At 47.7% G+C, this 19613-nt stretch overlaps 7 protein-coding genes across 7 annotated transcripts; 3 read left to right on the top strand and 4 right to left on the bottom strand.

Annotated features, from left to right (window-relative positions):
- Positions 1-278: 278 nt before the first annotated feature.
- Positions 279-991, top strand: N7455_004657 (uncharacterized protein; the record flags this gene model as incomplete). The annotated part of the gene is made up of 2 exons (XM_065604859.1): positions 279-564; positions 621-991. The coding sequence occupies 2 exons, from the start codon at positions 279-281 to the stop codon at positions 989-991; spliced, it is 657 nt and encodes a 218-aa protein (XP_065461759.1).
- Positions 992-1933: 942 nt separating this feature from the next.
- On the bottom strand, positions 1934-7429 carry N7455_004656 (uncharacterized protein; the record flags this gene model as incomplete). Its single annotated transcript, XM_040956209.2, has 4 exons — positions 1934-6502; positions 6568-6758; positions 6827-7150; positions 7273-7429. 4 exons carry the CDS (start codon positions 7427-7429, stop codon positions 1934-1936), a joined length of 5241 nt encoding a protein of 1746 aa, XP_040813381.2.
- A 1459-nt stretch (positions 7430-8888) lies between these two features.
- On the bottom strand, positions 8889-9343 carry N7455_004655 (arginase family protein; the record flags this gene model as incomplete). Its single annotated transcript, XM_065604858.1, has 2 exons — positions 8889-9197; positions 9254-9343. The coding sequence occupies 2 exons, from the start codon at positions 9341-9343 to the stop codon at positions 8889-8891; spliced, it is 399 nt and encodes a 132-aa protein (XP_065461758.1).
- A 55-nt stretch (positions 9344-9398) lies between these two features.
- On the bottom strand, positions 9399-10105 carry N7455_004654 (uncharacterized protein; the record flags this gene model as incomplete). Its single annotated transcript, XM_065604857.1, is given in 4 exon segments — positions 9399-9563; positions 9584-9697; positions 9808-9971; positions 9986-10105. The coding sequence occupies 4 exon segments, from the start codon at positions 10038-10040 to the stop codon at positions 9399-9401; spliced, it is 498 nt and encodes a 165-aa protein (XP_065461757.1). The 5' UTR covers positions 10041-10105.
- Positions 10106-11412: 1307 nt separating this feature from the next.
- On the bottom strand, positions 11413-13245 carry fetC (putative ferrooxidoreductase Fet3; the record flags this gene model as incomplete). Its single annotated transcript, XM_040956264.2, has 1 exon — positions 11413-13245. One exon carries the CDS (start codon positions 13243-13245, stop codon positions 11413-11415), a length of 1833 nt encoding a protein of 610 aa, XP_040813250.2.
- An 817-nt stretch (positions 13246-14062) lies between these two features.
- On the top strand, positions 14063-15365 carry N7455_004652 (FTR1 family protein; the record flags this gene model as incomplete). The annotated part of the gene is made up of 4 exons (XM_040956231.2): positions 14063-14093; positions 14149-14270; positions 14327-14772; positions 14825-15365. 4 exons carry the CDS (start codon positions 14063-14065, stop codon positions 15363-15365), a joined length of 1140 nt encoding a protein of 379 aa, XP_040813289.2.
- A 1886-nt stretch (positions 15366-17251) lies between these two features.
- N7455_004651 (uncharacterized protein) lies at positions 17252-19278 on the top strand (the record flags this gene model as incomplete). Its single annotated transcript, XM_040956313.2, has 7 exons — positions 17252-17463; positions 17519-17648; positions 17708-17727; positions 17789-18081; positions 18133-18711; positions 18774-19210; positions 19264-19278. 7 exons carry the CDS (start codon positions 17252-17254, stop codon positions 19276-19278), a joined length of 1686 nt encoding a protein of 561 aa, XP_040813281.2.
- Positions 19279-19613: the final 335 nt, after the last annotated feature.

Raw genomic sequence — 19613 nt, 5'->3', positions numbered from 1 at the left:
ACTGGCGTTTTCTTGAATTATTCCGATTAATTGACTACTTGGAAATGATATGCTGATCTTTGTGCATGACATATGCCAAGATTTACAGCGCGCTGGCTCTTAAACAGACTTGATGTCATCCGCATTATCAGTTCAATCAAGCTCGCTGAGACAATGATTTCACCTCTTGTCACCGACTCGGAATCTTTTTTTTCTATTGCACTCAACGAATACAAATTCACATAGGGGTTCAGGAAACGGAAAGAAACTTAGTAAAATCTTGATCGAAAGTGAAAACAATGGCGCCCTATGCTCAAAACCAGCGGAGACCTATAATTGCCTCGAACCGCCTTCCACTTTCTGTTAAGCCTAAGAACGGCACTTTCGAGGCAATCCCATCCAGCGGCGGATTAGTGACCGCTCTAAAGGGATTGAGCTTTTCTGACTATCTGTGGCTAGGCTGGCCTGGGGTCGATATCAATAGACGGGACAGAGAAAGTGTTGATAAAGCCTTAGCCAAAAAAATTGCCGCTGCAGTATACCTGGATGGGGATTTGGCCCAGAGTCATTACAATGGATTCTCCAGTACGTGACCTATATTCTCGGTTTTATTCACCACATCGCTGACCAGGAATATTTAGATGGTGTTTTGTGGCCCACGTTACATTATCAGTCGGGAGTGTCCTTCGACAACGAGACGTGGGACGCGTACCAGCGTGTTAATAAGATCTTCGCTGATCGAATCAGTGAGGCGGCGGATGGTGACCTAATATGGGTGCACGATTACCACCTGCTCCTGCTGCCACGTCTACTGCGTGAGCTCTTACGTGTACAAAATAAAAGATGTGCTATTGGATATTTTCTTCACACTCCTTTCCCAGCAGATGATTTTTGGAGAGGTCTTCCTGTTCAGAAACAGTTGCTTGATGGTGTCCTTGGTAGCGACCTCATTGGCTTCCATACCGATGAGTATAAGGCGAACTTCGCTAGCGCCTGCGGTTCTTACATGTAAGACCCGAGGAGTAGCAACTAAATGATAAGTGACTAACTCATTTATCAGTGGTGGTCACATATGAACATGAGATATATTATTGCTGCGTCGAGAGTTTAGCACTGCTCGTTCTAGAAATTCCTTATGACTTACGAACCTTGGAAGCAAACGTTGAAACACAACGTGCGGTATAGAGGTGCCCAGGTGTGGGTCAGATATTACCTACATTTACTCATAGCAAGCCATGCAACAGCGAGATATATTACTAACTACGATGTTACCAAAAGGAACTACAGAATTACTAAATCAATAGTAGAAACTAAATCAATCATAACCTATCAAATGTTTACTCTACAGTCTGAGCGAGATAGAAAATAAGTCGACATTGTAAACTTCATTGACAAGAATGTACGAAACAAGCAACTCAATATGAACGAGCGAGCATCCATATGAAATTCAAGCAGAGAGAAAAAGCGACTGAGGGCTGATAAGATCCCCCAGATTGCGACACAAAGATTGAAAGCCGACGGAATGTACAATATCGAGGTTATTCAGCGTAGGGACAATGAAAAGATCAATGAAAAGATCTACCACCTGGTCATGAGGGATTCATGAGTGCGAGTAGAAAAAAAAAGGAATACGTGAAGAACGGAGATAAGATAGAAACAGGGTGTGTTAGGGGCTATAGGACAAGGTATTGACGGAATCGACGGGGGAAAGTGACAAAAACGTGAAAGCTCATAATACAGGGAAATGGGTGAGAAATTGATTGGAATCGAATAAAAAAAAAAGGGGGTATGAAACAAGGGCCGAAGAAAGATAAAAAAAAGATGAGAAGAAGAGTAACAAAGAAGGTAAAAAAAGGTGTACAAGCAGAGAAAGAAACGATAAAGACAGATGATAATGCGATTGCTTTTGATGCTGGGCAAGCTCAAGCTCGAGCAATGTCAAAGTCAAAACCGCCTAGAAGCAGTTGAGGGTGCTCTTCTTCTTTTTCTTGTTGAGGGCGAGCATGCGCTCTTCGAGTTGAGCGCGCGCAGCCTCGGCTTCACGGCGGGCACTGCGCTCCTCTTCGACGGCCTGGAGGGACAGACGGGCAGAGCTGCGTTCCTTGCGGAGGGAGGTGAGTTCATCTTCGAATCCCCAGGCCTTCTTCTTCCAGGCCTCGCAGTCGCTCTTAACCTTGGTGCTCTGGGCTTCAAGGTCGCCGAGGGCCTCTTCCAGGGTGGCGGTCAGCTGCTTCTCGGCGTACAGGTGCTTCTCGATTGTTCGAATTCGAGCTTCCTGGTCCTCAACCATTTGGACGTTGGACAACTCTTTGCTGGCATGTCGAGAGCTGGGCGGGGACACACTACCGTTGGTGTGAGAGGCGATGGTAGGGAGGGGAGGGAGAGGGATCGCCGGTGGAGGCGAGGGAAGAGAAGCAGCGGAAGAGCTCTTGCGGAGATTGGATGTGAGAGAGCTGCTGCGATCGTGGGAGCCGTCGGAGTTTCCGGTGTTCTTGATTTGAAGCTCAAGCTGCTCGATCCTCACTTGGTAGGTCTCGATATCGCCTTCGTAGATAACAATCTTGGCCTTGGCGTCTTCCAGGGCCTGATCACGCTCCTGCTGAATGACGGACAAACGGTTGTGGTGTTGATCGAAGCTGTTGGTGATTTGTTCCTCTAGCTCCTCCACGAGACGAACGCTCTTCTGCTTTTCGATTGTGATCTCCTCAACCAGGGCTTCCTTCTTCTTGACCTGTTCGTCCTTCTGGCGAAGAGTATCCTCCAGCGTAGCCACTAAGAGAGCCAGCTCATTAACCTTGGAGTCCTGGACATCGTTCTTCTTGGTTATCTCGTCCAGGCGGCTCTCGGCGTCCGCATTGGCCTCCAGCTGCTTGCGAAGGTCTTCATTGGTGCCCATGAGCTCAGCATACTTGTCTGAGAAGTGCTGTTTCTGGCTCAAAACGTCTTGGATTTGATCCGTCAAGTTCTCGGCTGAGACCTCGGAGTTGAGAAGAGTCGACACAGCCTTGAGCAGCTTTACCAGCTCGTCACGAGACTCGGCAATATCTTTCTGCAAAGTTGCCATGGATTGCTCATGCTCGGCATCCTTCTCGAGGAGACGAGCATCGTACTCGGCCTGGGCAGCAGCCTTAGTCCGCTCCTCCAACTCGATCAGTTCACGCTTGTGAGATTCCTGGAGGGTATCCAGCTTATTATTGTGAGAATCGACAACCGATTTATGGGTAGAGATTTCCTGCTCAAGCTCGGCCATGCGAGAAGACAGACCCAAGTCAACAGCGCCGGCATTGGTTCCTTCTTCGACAGTGGTCTGCGAAGCCAGTTGATCCCGGGCATTAGAGTGAGACTTTTCCAAAGTGGCGATTGTAGCAAGCTGGGTAGCAATAGTAGACTTGTGATCCTCGATGTTCTTCATCAGGCTATCCACAAGCTCCTGCTGTTCGGCGCGGCCACCCTCAAGCTCTCGAGCAGCGCCTTCCTTCTCAGTAGAGTCAGTATCGGCAGCAGCACGCTCAGAGCGCATGGCAGCGACCGAAGCCAAAGCACCCTCCAGCTCAGAGAGAGTAGTAGTGAGCTGCGATTCCGAGGACTGGAGGGACTCCAAAGCACTCTTGTGCTTATCTTGCCACTCTGTGAGTTCTCCCTCCAGAGCACCGATCTTCCTGTCTTGCTCTTCAGCGCCAGCGTCCATTGCCCGGGTAGCGCTTTCCTGGGACTTCAAAAGACTCTTCAGAGAATCAATCTCGGTCAACAGCTCCTTTTGGCGGGATTCATGGGCGTCGCGAAGGTGATTGATCTGTCTTTCTTGGGAGACAACCTGATCGCGCAGTTGCGACACCAGAGCCATGTCCACAGGCGAGGCACCCTGCAAACTCGACCGTTCTCTGGTCAGGCCAGAGATAATAGTCGCTTTCATTTCCATTTCTTTCTTAACGCCTTGGTTCTCAGCTTCAAGGGATTGGAGGCGCTCCATACGGCTTTGCAACTCGTGCATGGTTTGGTCCAAATGGTAGTCGAAGTTGTGCATAGCGTCCGGCTTGCCAGCAAACTCCTCGGACGCAAGGAGCCGGAGACCGGTAATGGCTCGGGTTGCACGGTCAACCCCTGACAGAAGGTTCTGGCTAGTCATGCGGCGGATCATTTTGAAACCGGGGGTTGCAGGGGGTGAGCTCGACTTGGCGCGTTGAGCCTCGGCCTTCAGCTTTTCGACCAGTCCAAGAATCTCTTCATGCTCGTTTTGCAACTCAGTATATTTCTGAGTCATGAGCTCAGCACTCTCCTGATGCTCGGCGAGCATCTTGCGCATGCTTTCGGACTCTTCGGAGTCCACCTCACGGGTCGACAGCACCTGCGGGGTTGAGGGCGCGGACGAAATTGCCTTCGATCCGTCCTCATAGGATGCGCGCAAAGTGGATTGCTCCCCGACCGAGGATAATTCCGAAGAGAGTGATTGCGAGGATGAGTGTTGTGGTCCAGCATTCGAGGTCGGAGTGCCTCCATTTCCTAAAAAAGTCACCGGGCGCGGCGAAAGTTCGTTTTGGGCGTCGGGTGCCGGGTGACGGGCTTCGTCAATTTTATCCTGGCGAAGCTCCTCAAGGGCCTTGAGGACCTGCTCGTACTTGGATTCGAGATTCTCAAAGTCACCAATGGTGTTCTCATGCTGTAGGCGCAGGTCGAAAAGCTCCTGGGTGACAGTCTCAAGCTTGTCGGCAACGAACTTGGACTGGGCGGGACTTGCGAGGGGTTCCTCACGAAGAGCCTCCGAGCGACGTGCCTCCAGCTTGCTGGTCATGGTTTCCAAGACCTTCAAGTCCTCACCCGTCTCATGCTCGGATTCTCCAATGGATTCAAGCTCGGCCTCGATAGTTGGCTCAACAAGATCCTCGTCTGATTCCGGAATGGCTGTCTCAACTGCTTCGCTGAGAACGTCGAGAGAGGGCGTGTGTCTATGAGAGGCCTGAACACTCCTGGGCTGGTGATAGTGTTGGTAGTCAATGCCGTTGGCACTGTCGTGTCTATCCCCACCATCTTGTTGGTCCAACTCGCCGAGTAGGCGGTCTAGCTGCCCGAGGCCTCGCTGGCGCTCAATGACATGTTCTAAACGCATCACCTCGCGCTGCATAAGTTCCATGTCCTGGTCACCCTCCGCAAGTCGTTCTTCAAGCGTCGAGATGTATTCCTCGCAGCTGGCTTCGCTGTCGCGAGCCCGGCTCAATTCTTTGCGCAATTCAGCAACAATAGCAGCGTGTTTCTCTTCGCCTGTAGAGTGGCCATCAAGCTTAGACTCCAATTCGTGGAGGTAGTTCTCAGTGTTGAGTTCCCGGTCCGTCAGCTTCTGGACACGGGTCTGAAGCTGTTCTTTGACAGTCTCGATATAGGCGCACTTAGTCTCACGCTCGAGTAAATCACTCTCCGTGATAGAGAGGGAGGCGCGTGTCTCAGAGAGCGAAGACTCCAAGCTTTGGATGGTCTTTTCGTACTCCAGAACCATCTGCTCCACAGACTCGGCAAAGGACTTGGACCGCTGCATTCTCTCAACGGAGTTCTTCCCAATTTCGGAGGATGCATCGTCCATTTCGCCGTTGGGATGCGACTCCGAATCATTGGCCATATTCGAAATCAGCTTGGCGTGGCGCTGGCTGAGAGAATTGTAGCTTTCTTGGATGTCCAACAACTGATTTTGCAAGTGCTTTTCACGTTCGTTCTTGCGTTCGCTTCGTTCGGAGGATCCTCCTTCACGTCGCTCGGATCCTTCGGAGTTGCGGATCTGTAGGCGCAAGAAAGATATCTCGGACTTGAGTCGCTCAATCAAAGCCTGCTTGTCGCCGTCGTCTGCAATTTGTTGAATGTGGGGTTTGCTCTGAATAGCTCGGGCTCGCTGAGCATATGAAATTGTGTTCAAAGTCTCGCTGAGGTGGAACTCGGCAGGAGTGACACAAGCAATCATGTACGTGTAAGCGCTTCCACCGAGTGAATCCTGGAGTAATCGGGTAAGCTTTGAGTCACGATAGGAGACGTGAGAGCCCTGTTGACGTGACGAGAGTTGCGAGATGACTTTTCCGAGTGCAGCCAAACCCGCGTTAATAGAGATACCCTCCCTCGCGCGTTCTCCGGAGGCACCAGTGTTCTTCAGCCGTTCGCTTCCCGCCAAATCCACGAAGTGCAGTTTGCTATCAACAGTTATTGATTCCCCGGCGTGGAACGTGTCGACTGGCATCGACATGCGCTTCTCCTTTATGGGGCTCGGGGTCGCGTGATTTGGTGAAGACTTGCGCTGCACAAGGTTCAAGCTGAAGACGGCATGCGACCGAGATGATTTGGCGTTGATTGCGGTGGAGTCCGTCTGACGGATGGTCGAGCCAAAGTTCAGGGCACCGATCAAATCGTCAAATGAGTTAATATTGACTTGGTGCAACCCAGTCAGAATAATGCGGCCCTTGGTATCTTCACGAATCGTCACGTTGCTGCGATCGTTTGCGGCGGTCGATTCGGGAAGGAGCAAATCTCTCAGGTGCTCGTTATAGATCTGTGGAACAATAGTCAGAACAACGCCGCGCGAGCAGTTTCCTAAAACAAAAAATAAAAGCGCACCTCCACATATGTAGCCTTCAGCTGCCAGGTCTTATCTTTCTCCTGATTCAACTTCCCAAAGCTTGCAGCGGAAGTCATTGAATATCGTTGGGGTGTTCGGAGGCCAGTAGTCGAGTGCGACCCAGTCCGATTATGTTTTGAGGGGCCTTCTAATTTATCGAACAAGACCTGCGCAGCACGTGGGATGATACCTAAATCAGGATGAACACGCACGGTTAGTCCCTGGGTTGATTGGTAAACCAGCATCTTTCAAACTCACCCATATCCTGCATGTTATTCTGGTCAATGGGACCCGAGGTACCCATTGTGAAGGACTTTCCCGCACCGGACTGGCCATATGCCATAATCGAGACATTGTATCCCTGAACAAATGAGTCGACACTATCACTGACATATTCCCAGACACCCTCCTGTTCAGTAGTTTCGGGGAAAACCCGATCAAACACAAACAGTTTGCGCCCAGCGGACACATCGACGGCCAGACTAGTTGGGGCGGTGACTTGGACTGTGGACTTCTGGAATCGCTGAGGAATCAAGTCATACCCAGGATCGGTTGGTTTCAGTGGTGGTCGCACACGGACAGCTGCGGTCGGTCAGTGATGAATTTAGTTGCTGGCTGGGTGTTGTGTTTTCTTTGATTGCAGGTATCGGGTAACCATGGAATTGGAGGGCGATCAGGGGAAGTATCCCAAAGAATCCACATACCGACTTTAACTGCAGTCTTGCCATCCTCATCAGATGCACGACTTCCACCTTGCCTGCTGCTCATACTTAAACGACTGGTACTACGCGGAGTGCGCATGACGGCACTGATAGGACGCGGGGCTGCGCCAGTGGGCGATCCTGGCGGTGAGACGGTCATTTCTCTCCCTAATATCCCCAAGAGGACCACACCAGGTGGAATAGAAATAAAAGGAATTCGAAGTGTTAATCGATAGGCGTAGTCATGAGGCGCAGAATAAGGAGATGTCTGGAATGTGGAGAGGGAAGTGTCAGTCTCTCCCTTAATTTTTCTCTCTCGTATCGATAAGAACACAACACAACACAACGCGTACCTGTTAGTCCCCAGTCCCCTTCTGTAAATTGTGCAGGAGAAAGTAGGGAGGTAGAATATGACCAGATAACAAAATAACAAAATAACAAAATATGGAAAGATGCTGGAGTGATTGACCACCGTGCACCAGCTTAGAATAGTTTAGCGTTTTAATTTAAGATGAAGGACGATTTTATCTTTTCCCAAGGGGGAAGTTGTCTTTTTTTTGGTTCAGGGGTTGACATCGGGAGTTGCTATCCAATGAAATGTACTACTCCGTACTTGTCTACCAAGGTTGAACTGGTTTATTTCTTTATTTGTACCTACAACATATGGTGTACGTTAGGGGGGTTACCCATAACACCCATATTAACCATATTAACCAGGGAAATATCTCCTTTTCAGTAAATACTCCGGGCACATGGTTCAATAGTCTCATGCCTTACATCGGGTCTTCCGATGCGAACTAGCAAAAATATGCCTTATGCCTTTCAAAGCTCTTATCTCCACTGAAAATAAATTAAATTAAATAAAAAAAAGGCCGAGTGTCTCGAAGCTCCACGTTGTGTCCGTTCGTTTCAAGTTTGCTTTTTAGCTTCAACAGGGTACATGTTGGGGGGAAAGGAACCATCCAGGCTCGATTTTCCCTTCAGTCCTCCCAATCGTCCATCTTCATGGGTCTCTGGGTGCCGATCGCTGCGCGTTCACTTCCAGATGGAGCCTAATCGTGTCAGAGACGGGCCAGCCAAACCAATCCAGTAGTTCGTTGGCACCCGGGATCCACTCCAATTGACCGCGATGCGGAGTCGGAGGTTCATCGCTTGATGTCCACCGTCCACAATGTGAAACGGGGTTGACTCCGTCTATGTACTCCGGACCAAGTAGAATGCCTTTAAGCTTGAACCATTCAGCTAGGAACCTATAATTGGCCCTAATTCATCCCGAACCCGAGATATTTACTCTTCCATTTTTGTCATCCACGTGGAAATTGCGCTGAAACAAGGGGTACACAAATGTCATATTTGGGACTTTTTTTGACTTTGGTTCCTGGATTGATTTTGAAAAGAGGTCCACTATCATCAGAGAAACCGTTGAAGGATCGCCGAGGGCTTTTTTTCGATTTCTGGGCTAATAAAACCCGTTGCATTGCATTGCATATGCCAGAACCCGAACCCTAACTAACACCTGTCCACAGAGCACCATAACAAACAAATTTCTTTGTTCACAACCTGACATGGGGTGTTTTAAATCCTTCAATGTCCGTCCATTCTTAAATTCCTTTCTACCATTATCTGCAAATACAAGACTTCTCGACAATAGACAATGCACCCTTCTCCGCCATAATGATAAGTACCTCATACAAAGCATGTGCGACAGCTCTACAAAGAAGAATGAGTCGGCCTGTTCGACCCAGTTTTTGAAAGGCGTATACAAAGCACGACAAAGAAAGCATGTACATCGTCGACAACTCCGCATTGGTATCGTAGGTCGGTGCTACCTCGATGATATCTACACCAATCAAGTTGAGCCCATCAAGACCACAGATGATCGTCCTCAGTTCACGATCCAGTCTCAGGGGTACCAGTGACCGGAGCGACTAAGGTAATCAGGTACTGAGTATTGGACTAGCCCTCTTCCAGAAATAACACTTACAAGCAGGATCCAAGGGATCGATATCAATTCAAAGATATACCGGGTTGTCGGTTCAGAGGCGATCACGGATATTCTTGATGGCAGCGACATCACTATGAGAGCCGCTAAAGGCCTTGGGCTTCCACGAATCCCTAGTATTTACCAGTCATCCAACCTGCTTTGTTGAGCGACGATCATCCATTGATTTCTCACAACTGGCTATCAAGATGAATAACCGCCACAAGATAGGCCCACGAGCCCTATTGATCTTCCGCAATAGGGGTAGCATGATACTATGACCACCGCCAAGGGTGATGACAGGAGGAAGAGTCTTTCCAACCCGCGAAAGACCGTGTTTATCGAACCGATAAAGGGCTTGCGCATCAGTCTAATGTTGTGCCCTTCCTCAATTTGCTTGGTATCCCAGGTATCATCGCATTGATAGTCAGCTTTTCGCTCTTTGTTCTGAAGATATTTTTCGTGTTCAAGAGTCAAGGTTCAGCAACATATAACATGGCCGGAACATCACTACACCTCAAGATCCCCATCTTTCAATCAAAAGGGGGTTCGATGACCGAAAGTCGAGATTGCAGGAAAGGCCAAGTCGGCCGTTGATTTTCAGTCTTAAAGTACATTTCAGACATGTAGGTAGTGTTCTCACTAGTGTACCGCCATCGCCCGGCAGTGCGTCTTACCAGAGCTATTGGTATGGACCAGCGAGCTGGGCCCCGGGGACTGACTGTGATTACGTACCATGTGCTGTAGCCAGAACAGAGAGGGCAGGCCAACCCACCACCCAAGTGATCATTGCATTGCCGTCAAAGTGATAAAATAAGATACCAGTGGCTAAGATATGTTCAGTGTGGATGTAAGCTGTTGGTAAGCTGTTGATCATCACAGCTTGGTTCAATCAGCAGCTCACTGGGCGCTCCCAAGGGCATGAGCTGGTCTGGATTTTCAGGATCACCAATCCAGAGTACTGCTCCTAAAACTGGACTGAACTGACCATTGCCAAACCCTTGAACTTCTGAGGGCGGGATGGCGATCGAGCACTCAGATAGGCCGTGGGCAGCAATTAAGTAGACAATCTCCAAAACACGTAGTAAATGCGATAGAGTACAGCTTCATGTTTCAACCACGATAACTTAATTCAATTTCCTCTATTGGTAGATAGCTATTAATAAACATTTGTAGCAGCATATATCAATTTTGAAGAAATTGAACACTTAGATTAATTGTTGTCATATTACATCGTTGGAATCTAAATATATATATATGTCTCAATCAACAAATCATTCAATTTCTCGAAGCTCCCTAAAGTGACCAGATATCACATGGAAACCATTAGGCTAAACAGAACAGTTCCAATAAACCACCGTTGTTGAGATATCAAGTTTTAATTTATCACATTTACTATGTGTTTTGGCGATGGTAACTCATTATGAAATGCATCACGACATAAAGTTAACTCAGCCAACATGTTTGTACTTGATGTCGCTAACTTCCCTCTCGTTGCCTAGATCTAGAATCAATCGTTAAGACACCTCCATCTTTAGCCCCTAGGCACAATTTTGGAATCGATATTGGAGACACCGTGAGGGGTTCTTGGTTACAGCCAGATGTCTCCTCCCCTCTTCTCCAGTAACCTTCCCTTTAGGAAATATATACTAAAATTCTAGTTTATTGTTGAAGCATTAGAGAATACAGGCTTGGTTAGAGGTACATTGTACAAGACGTGATTTACCTCAACCTAAGCCGGGAAACCGGGGAGAAGGAATGGAAGACAGAAATTAGAGTTGAGAGAAGACAGGGAAGAACACTGTAGATTTTATTATATGGGGCCGGGATTAACAACCGCTGCTCATTAGCCAAGCTTGATCTATGAAATCCTCGTCGGTTGATGTATTGTCCGGCATCGAATGTATAACGGGATTAAAGCGTTGTATTCTTGTTTGGCATGAACATTTTGAGCATAATGGCAACATTGTATCTAACATGACACAGATTACAGTATTGGAAAATAACTAGTAATCAATATATGTATTCACAATGGGCTTTTTATGTTCCACATGCCGCAAGAGTTCACAACCAGCAGATAAATTTCAAGGAGAATGCAAATTTATATCCGCTTAAGCGAGATAAATATATAAATTAAAGTACACCAAAAACCCAAAAGGAACTCACAATCCCTCACGCTCGGTAACCACAGCAGTTTCCTCCTTCGATGTTTGGATGCCTGAGATACCGTAGACGGTGATGAACGCCATACCAAGGAAAGCGGACACACAAGAGAAAACCATTGCGACAATTCCCTTCGCCGTGAATCCGGCAGGTAGCCACGGAAGCTGCTTGTTTTCACCGGTTAGATCGAGCAGATCTTCCGTGTTAGCGGCAGCATTTCCCTCGTAGGACATGTTGGCAGCTTTGCAGATGTTAATTTCGCTCTCTGTCAGCGACAATTGCTGTTGGAGCTGCTTCGGGGCTTCGATGAATGACATCGCCAAGCCCTGTGACATATGCCAATCGATGTGGCAGTGGAACAACCAAACACCTGGGTTATCGGCGACGAACCGGACAACAAAGTTACCCTGGGGTGGTGCGACGAAGGTATCTCGGCGAGCAGGGTATTTCGGGAAGCTACTGGAGGGATTCTCGGTGGCATTGTAAGGGAGTGGGTCACCGTCGGCGTAGTCATTGAAAGAAGGACCATATGACGGAGTGCGACTGACGAGTTGGAAGTTGTGCCCGTGCAAGTGGAAGGGGTGCGAACCGCCGTCCAGGTTATTGAGGACGACCTCAATGACAGCGTTGTGCTCAAAAATGAACGGATGTGTGTATTCTCCGTAGACCGCCGGGTTTGTGGCGTATTCCCCGGATGTGAGGACGGTGTACAATGTCGGGACCTTAGGCCTCGTGTAGGAGATATTGTTGAAGAATGCATAACCTGCACCGTCGTTCAGGTTGTCCATAATAACATCGACCTGAACGATCATATCAGGGTCTGGGAGAAGCTCCATCCGATCGTGAGCAACAAGCTTCATGTCATCGTATGGAACAAGATCGGAGGCAACATCCACCGTCATCACAGCTTGCGGGTGCGCCGCACTGCTATTGTACTCGAGCCAGTTGGTTTGATTGAGCTGAAGAGAAGGCTCGATTACATCTAGTAAAAGCGAGTCGGCAACCGTCACGATCGGATAGTTTTTATCCGTAGAATTTTTCATGGTGACCAAGATGGCATAACGTTGCGCAACGGCGATATAAAGTGTATCGGTCTCTTGTGCGTCAACGTATACTCCATCGATTTCAACAATGCGGAAAGTATGATCTTCGATGTAGAAATACTGCGCCACAAATGCACCAATATTGATCAATCGCATTAGATAGGTCTTTCCGGCTTCGACAGGAATGTTTGTGTTCAAAGTGTCATTGAAGAGAAAAGAATCCGGAACAGGCTCAGCTCCCGTCGGGTTTTCAACGCGAATGAACGGAATATCCTCAACAAGCTCATGGTACCAATCACTCATCGTAACAGTAACTTCATGATCATACATGTCGTTGAAATATGCGTCCTCGTCGTGCACAATCAGAGCCTGTCGATAGCCGTCGGGGTAGCAGGCGTCGGTATGACAGTGGTACCAATAAGTACCATTTTGGGGGATCGTGAAGTTGTAGGTAATGGAGGAACCAGGAGCGACTGGGCATTGGGTAACCATCGACGGACCATCCATGTTATTGGTACCATTTTGGAACATGCCGTGCCAATGGATGGAGGTCTCCTTGTCCCCAAGCCCGTTATACATATTGACAATCAGGCGATCGCCCTTGTCCACCTCAATGACAGGTAGCGGCCACTGGCCGTTGATCCCCACCACCTTGCGCTCATGGAGGCCATCGGGGTTTGCATTGACCCAGGTGACATTGAAATCCAGATTCACCGTCTTCGCTTGACAGTACTGCACAAGAAGTAGTACTGTCGTAAGGCGAATCAGCATTCCATGAAAAATAGCCATGCTTTGAGATTTCGCCTGGTTGCGCCAGGGAGGAAGTAGGAGAAGAATTTCCGGATTCCGGACGAAAAGAGAGGGCGAACAAAAAAGACTAGGTAGCTTTGGAACGGAAGCTTGTAACAATGCTAGCGCAGTACAAGATTGATAAGTGGAAAGCTAATCCTTCCCGAATATCTTAATCAATCTTCTTCCGACCGTGCCCAGGTGGGAACCTTTGAACCCTGGAAGGAATTTTCATCCTAATCAGATGTAACCCGGAAGTCTATTGTATATCCACGTGGGTGGTTGTCAATTTTGTATTGGTTTATTTCCTGGTATACCCTGGTGGAGGAGAGTCATAAAGCGGAATGGGGTCTGCTTTATCAATCGTAGGCGAATCAAAGAGTCACAAACCTCTGCTCACCTGCCAAATTGGGAGAACATGGTATGATCGTTATCTCTTCTGGCGGGGTATATTTGCGAGTCAAGAACTCAGGTGGCTGAATCCTCGAACATGTGATGGTACAAGTTTTAAGACATATCCACTGCCGCCAATCATAACGCTAAACGCTTAAGAAAAGCTTCCTATACGGATACGGGTGAGCTTACAAGAAGCCAAGCTCAACCGGATAAATACAGAGTGGGTCGTCAAACGCTTGTTCAAAAGACCTTGGGAGGTCATAGCCCATGTAATTTTGAATTTTGAAATTCCAACAATACAGAGAATATGTTTCGGTAACCGGGTTACAAGCGGCCTTATCCAGGTGCTCCTTGACTTTCTTTCTAGTGACTTAAGATTCTTTGAATCTCTTCTCCTTCAAAGTCATACATATCGAGCATCATGGGTAGCAACAAGGTTTTTGCTGTCACCGGTATAGTTCATGCACTGCTTTTTGGAAAACACAATTGCTTATCAACTCGATTCAGTGTTTTTTATTTGTTTTCGAGAATGTCTCGAGACGACGGTGGTTGTGTCAGTTCTACTGGCTTTCTTGAAGCAGTCGCTCTACGAGAGTGATCGCCCAACATATAAAAGACTGGTGAAACAAGTATGTGTGACCGACTCTCCCAATGCCATTGAAGTTCATAAGCTAAAAGGAAATAGGTTTGGCTGGGATGCGGCTTAGGACTATTTATTTGTCTTGCAGTCGGCGCAGGCATGATCGGTGGTTTTTACGGCCTCGGAACAGATACCTTCTCCAGCACTGAGGATATTTGGGAAGGTGTTCTGGGAATCATCGCATCGATCATTATCACGATTATGGGTGCCGCCCTGCTGCGCGTGTCTAAACTTCAAGACAAATGGCGTGTCAAGCTCGCCAAGGCACTCCAAACAGAGCATGATCCTAATGAGACAAAGAAGGGTCGCGTCAAGAGATGGTTGGAGAAATATGCTATGTTTATCCTGCCATTTATCACCGTTCTCCGTGAGGGTCTCGAGGCCGTTGTCTATGTCGGTGGTGTTGGATTAGGGCTTCCTGCCACCTCCTTCCCCTTGGCCGTCGTCTGCGGCCTTTTGGCCGGTATCGCAGTGGGCTATGTTATCTACCGGTATGTGGATTCAATTGCGTTTGAGAAAGATACAGGGCTAACACGCCGATAGAGGTGGACGACAGACTTCGATGCAGATATTCTTGATTATCTCCACTTGCTTCCTCTACCTCGTTGCCGCCGGTCTTTTCTCGCGTGGTGTCTGGTACTTGGAAAACAATGCCTGGAACAATATTATCGGAGGCGACGCGTCGGAGACTGGCTCTGGTGCCGGATCCTACGACATCCGTCAAAGTGTCTGGCACGTGAACTGCTGCAACCCTGAGCTAGGAGGTGGCGGCGGTTGGGGTATCTTCAACGCGCTTCTTGGTTGGACCAACTCCGCCGACTATGGCTCCGTGATTGCGTACAACTTATACTGGATCTGTGTCATAATCGGCTACGGGCTGATGTTCTACCGTGAGAAGCGCGGAGCTATTCCTGTCATCGACCCAGCTATGAACAGAGCCGCAAGAGCCAAGGCCAGAGCCAGAGCCTTTATTCTGCGCCGTCCCTATGAAGATCCGACAGCACCCGTGGAGACAACCGCACCCGTTGATACGACCGTCCCCGTTTCGGAGAAACGTGCAGAGACTGGTGTTTCAGCTCTTTAGATTTAATCAGTCGAGACGGATAGATCAGTTCCAATATCGGAGGGGGTTATATGGGCGAGAGGAGAGACTTCAGCGGGGCCACTGGGCGAACGCAGGGTCATTGGGCGAAAGGGCCGGAGGAAACGAAAACGAGGAGCTTTTTTAAGGTTTAATTTTCGTAAATTAGAAAAACTTGAATTATTTCGAATTACATATTTTGAAGTATTTTCAGATATTGAACTAGTAATTTATACCGTTTCTGCCAAGCGGCACTAAGCTTTCATGCAGGGTCTCCCGAAGTCTTGGTGTCTCGGTGGACAGAGCGTGTACTTCCCCACCGGAGCAGCCAAATCCATACCTACCTACCTATGTATGTTCCATGGGTCAAAACGTAGTCGAAATGCTTTCTCTAATTTATTTAATACAAGGCTTCTTGGGAGCAGATGGTCTCACTAAATGCGCTCTGAAGACATGAATTTTTCTCACGACTTGACCAGCCAAGTGAAGGATCCGAAACATCAACCCATAGGGTTACTTCCCACAGGGATCCTACCTACATTGTGGAATTTTCTGCCCCGCACTAGTACAAGACATGTGGACTCCAGGGCTATTAGTATTTAACTGATTGATAATCTTATCATAATACGGTGGCTTTACGTACGTCCCCGCTCAACCCATTCGGAAACGAAGGAAAAAATTTGTCTATCGGACCCTGTAATTTAAAGCCCCGGTTTAACCTGTACACATCGAGCTTTCATCAACTGCATAGGGTACCATGCGTCAATTCCCTAGTTTGTATCTCAGGGAAATCATCCCGACTAGTTATTCTACAGTTTGTGACTTTACCACTGCCAGCCAGGAGGTTTATATGGCCTTCTGCGTGAAAATGATATACTACTCTGCCATGCCAAGGGTTATGATGCACACTGCTGACACCTTTATCTCCGTGTTCCACAATTAACGCCACCGAAACTTCTATGGAAAGATAGGAAACTAGGTAAATCGTCGGCAGCAATTTTAATCAGATGCCAGAAAGCGTTTTATCTGATTGATTAGATAAATTTAAAATTTGAGTTTTCATACCCATGGACGCCCCCACCCTTTATAGCATCTAGGCACACGATAAAAAATTTTCACGGCTTTTACAGCCAATGTGACTCGCAATTCACTTCATATTAGCCAGGTAGTTTCTTAGCTAGCGAGAACGCACGAAATGCCAAGACTTGATGCTGCCCAATGACCGAAGCGTACATATCTTTCATTCCGGCCCTATCAGAACGTGAGAAGAGTAACTACACATTTTACGGAAGAAAATGGTTATAGAAAACATTTGGACAACCACTGAATATATAGCAATTATTCATTAGCCGTTTGTTCTGTGCAGGCCTACCGACAACAAATTTACAGCTGGACGACCGCCAAAGCACCGCTAAACGTCCGCTAAATATCCGCTGAGCAACCGCTGAAGGACCGTCGATGAACCGTTGAAGAACCGTAGAATAACCGGCAGTGAATGGTTTTATTTGTTTGAGATTGGGGGAAAAAAAACCAATGCTCCTTCAACCGTTTTCGGTATCCCCGTTCTACCTTTCAACTGGCGTTTGTACGCTGCATATGATATTCTAGTTATATTTCCTAACTAGGAATAAGAACGGTCCTCGGGACATGACGATATAGGCAATGCTCCGCTTGACGTAGTCTTTAACCTATGAAACACGGAAGTAGGCCGAGTACGTATACTGAGCAGTAGTGGAGCCTTGTTCGTCCTCGTGCTCTTGGCACAAATTTCTCCGGTGTAGTTCCAATGAGAGGAAGTAAGATTAATAATTGACCTCCCGGTCAGGTTGTGTTGATACTGGAGATTTTCCTTTCAAGCTTCCACGTTGAGTCTGTCTGCAATCGTTAGGATGAGTGAGCCCAAAGCCGAAAAGGCTGCGAAGGCTGCTGCAAAGGCTGCCGACAAGGCATTGCGCCTGTCTAACAATGTGTGGAGTGATAAGTATCTCGCCATCTCTATTGGTGTAATCATGGTTCTTTTTGCCGTATACCACTGGTCAAGTGTGATTCACTTTCATTATGGCCGAAGGAAGAATCATCCCACGTTGACTCGGAAGTTTAGGTATGTTCATTGCTACTATGGGCTAAGAATAACGCTGATTATCTGAATCGAACAGACAAGTCAGATGCTTTCTTTCTAGTTCAACGATGGGATTAAGGACAGACCGTTCTATTCTGTATATCATCTACTGGGCTATCAACTTGATTCTCACTTTGACAAATATTGACGTTGCAAATATCACCTATGTGAGCTGACCTCGTTCATTCCCTGGCCTTGGTATATGCTTTTACTGACAAATCCCTAGGTTGCCAAACGACTTGGCTGGTATGTGTTCCAGATACATTCTACTCCTGCGGTATAGAAACTGACAAGTATCAATAAACAGGATTTCAGTTGCAAACTTGGTGCTTTTGGTCTTCTTGGCCTTGAAGAATACGCCCGTCGCGCCCTTGACAGCCACATCCTATGAAAAACTCCGCCCGCTACACAAGGTTGCCGGTTACACTTGCATCTTCACCAGTGTCATACATGCTACCGTGTACCTATCTGCCTGGTCACAGAGTGGGAGCTTGTCCAAAATGGAAGAAGTAGACAATTTCGCCGGTGCAATTGCAGGTTTTGCTATGGTCATCATTGGCTTTTCAACTATCACATACTTCATGCGAGGGTATTATGAGTGTGGGTCATTCCTTCATATCCTACTATAATTTCCACTTCTAACATCTACAGTCTTCTATATGCTGCACATAATCATGTTCATTTTGATTATGATCACAGTCGGAATGCATCGTCCGAAATTCTCAACCCACTCAGTGATTATCGTCATTTTCACTGCCTGTCTTTGGGTCATGGACCGCATCATCCGCAGCGCAAAAATACTCTGGAACTTCTTCGGAAATTCTCTCACTGTCACGGCTTTGCCCAACAATGCTATTCGGGTGAAACTCAGCCGTCGCATGCACTCCACTCCAGGTTCTCATGCATTCTTGTGGGTTCCTGCCATCCGCTGGGTTGAAAGCCATCCGTTCACTCTGTTGTCTTCGAACCCATCCGAGTTCGTGATTCGAGTGTACGATGGCTTTACGCGGGATTTATATAAAGCCGCCCAGGCTTCCCCTGGGAAATCTCTACGCTGTTCCGTCGACGGTGCATATGGTCAAGTCCCCAACTTCAAAGTGTTTGACAAAGTTGTTCTTGTTGCCGGTGGCAGTGGTGCTAGCTTCACATTTGCTATTGCACTAGACCTGATCGAGGCATCTAAGAAGGCAGTGAAGTCGATCGACTTTATTTGGATAGTGAGACACCAAGGTACGCTAAAGGCTGACAAGGAAACAATGTTTATATACTCGCCAACTAACCCTGTCCCACAGAGAGTCTCGAATGGTTCGCCCAAGAGCTCAAACAACTTCAGTCCCACCCAGAAGTGAATGTGCAAATTTACGTCACCCGCCAGACTGACCTGTCCGGCGCATCGTCACCCACATCCCCAGACTCTTTGTCAGAAAAGGTATCTGTAAAGGATAATGTAGTCGTCCCAGCACAACCCTCTCTGGTCTTTTCAACGAATGACCCTGAGAAAGGCGTTGAGCAACAGCCCACAGACAATATTTCTTCTTCGGTCAACCAGATGTTGCCAGGGCGCCCAAATATGGGCAACTTGATCGCGGCTGCTGCCACTGGAAGCGGAAACTTAGATGACCGCGTCATTGTTGGTGCTTGTGGTCCTAGCGAACTTATGAGTACAACACGGGAGGCTGTTAACAATGAGTTGCTCAATGGCGGACCATCCATAACACTCTACACTGAGGTAAGCTAATGATAATCCCATTAGGGAGAAACTTGACTAAAATTACAACGCAGGAATTCGAGTGGTGATATCCATTATTCCAAGGATACAATGGCGCCAATTCATTGGAGCTTGATGAAAAGGGTTGGTCTGGAGTACGGTATCTGATAGAAGAGAATAAGGATGAGAGATGCTGATGTTGGGATTGGAAATATAGACGGCGACTGCATCTAGCTATTCCTGTTTATTTTTAGCGTTATGCCACAATGATCTACTTTTGCGTTCCAACTGGTTCTGGTCAATAAAATCATTAGGATGTTTTCACGTAAGACAAATCGCTCGCTCCAAGGCCTTTTTCTTCGCACGTTGTCTATATAACTTTCGGTGATTTGCTCAACTCCGGTGCCTTGGTGCGTGCATGGGT

Source organism: Penicillium solitum (assembly GCF_028829755.1).
Source record: "Penicillium solitum strain IBT 25940 chromosome Unknown utg000003l_segment0_segment0, whole genome shotgun sequence".
NCBI classification, from domain to species: domain Eukaryota; kingdom Fungi; phylum Ascomycota; class Eurotiomycetes; order Eurotiales; family Aspergillaceae; genus Penicillium; species Penicillium solitum.
The sequence above is the reverse complement of the archived record's forward strand: the minus strand, read 5'-3'. Positions and strand labels throughout refer to the sequence as shown.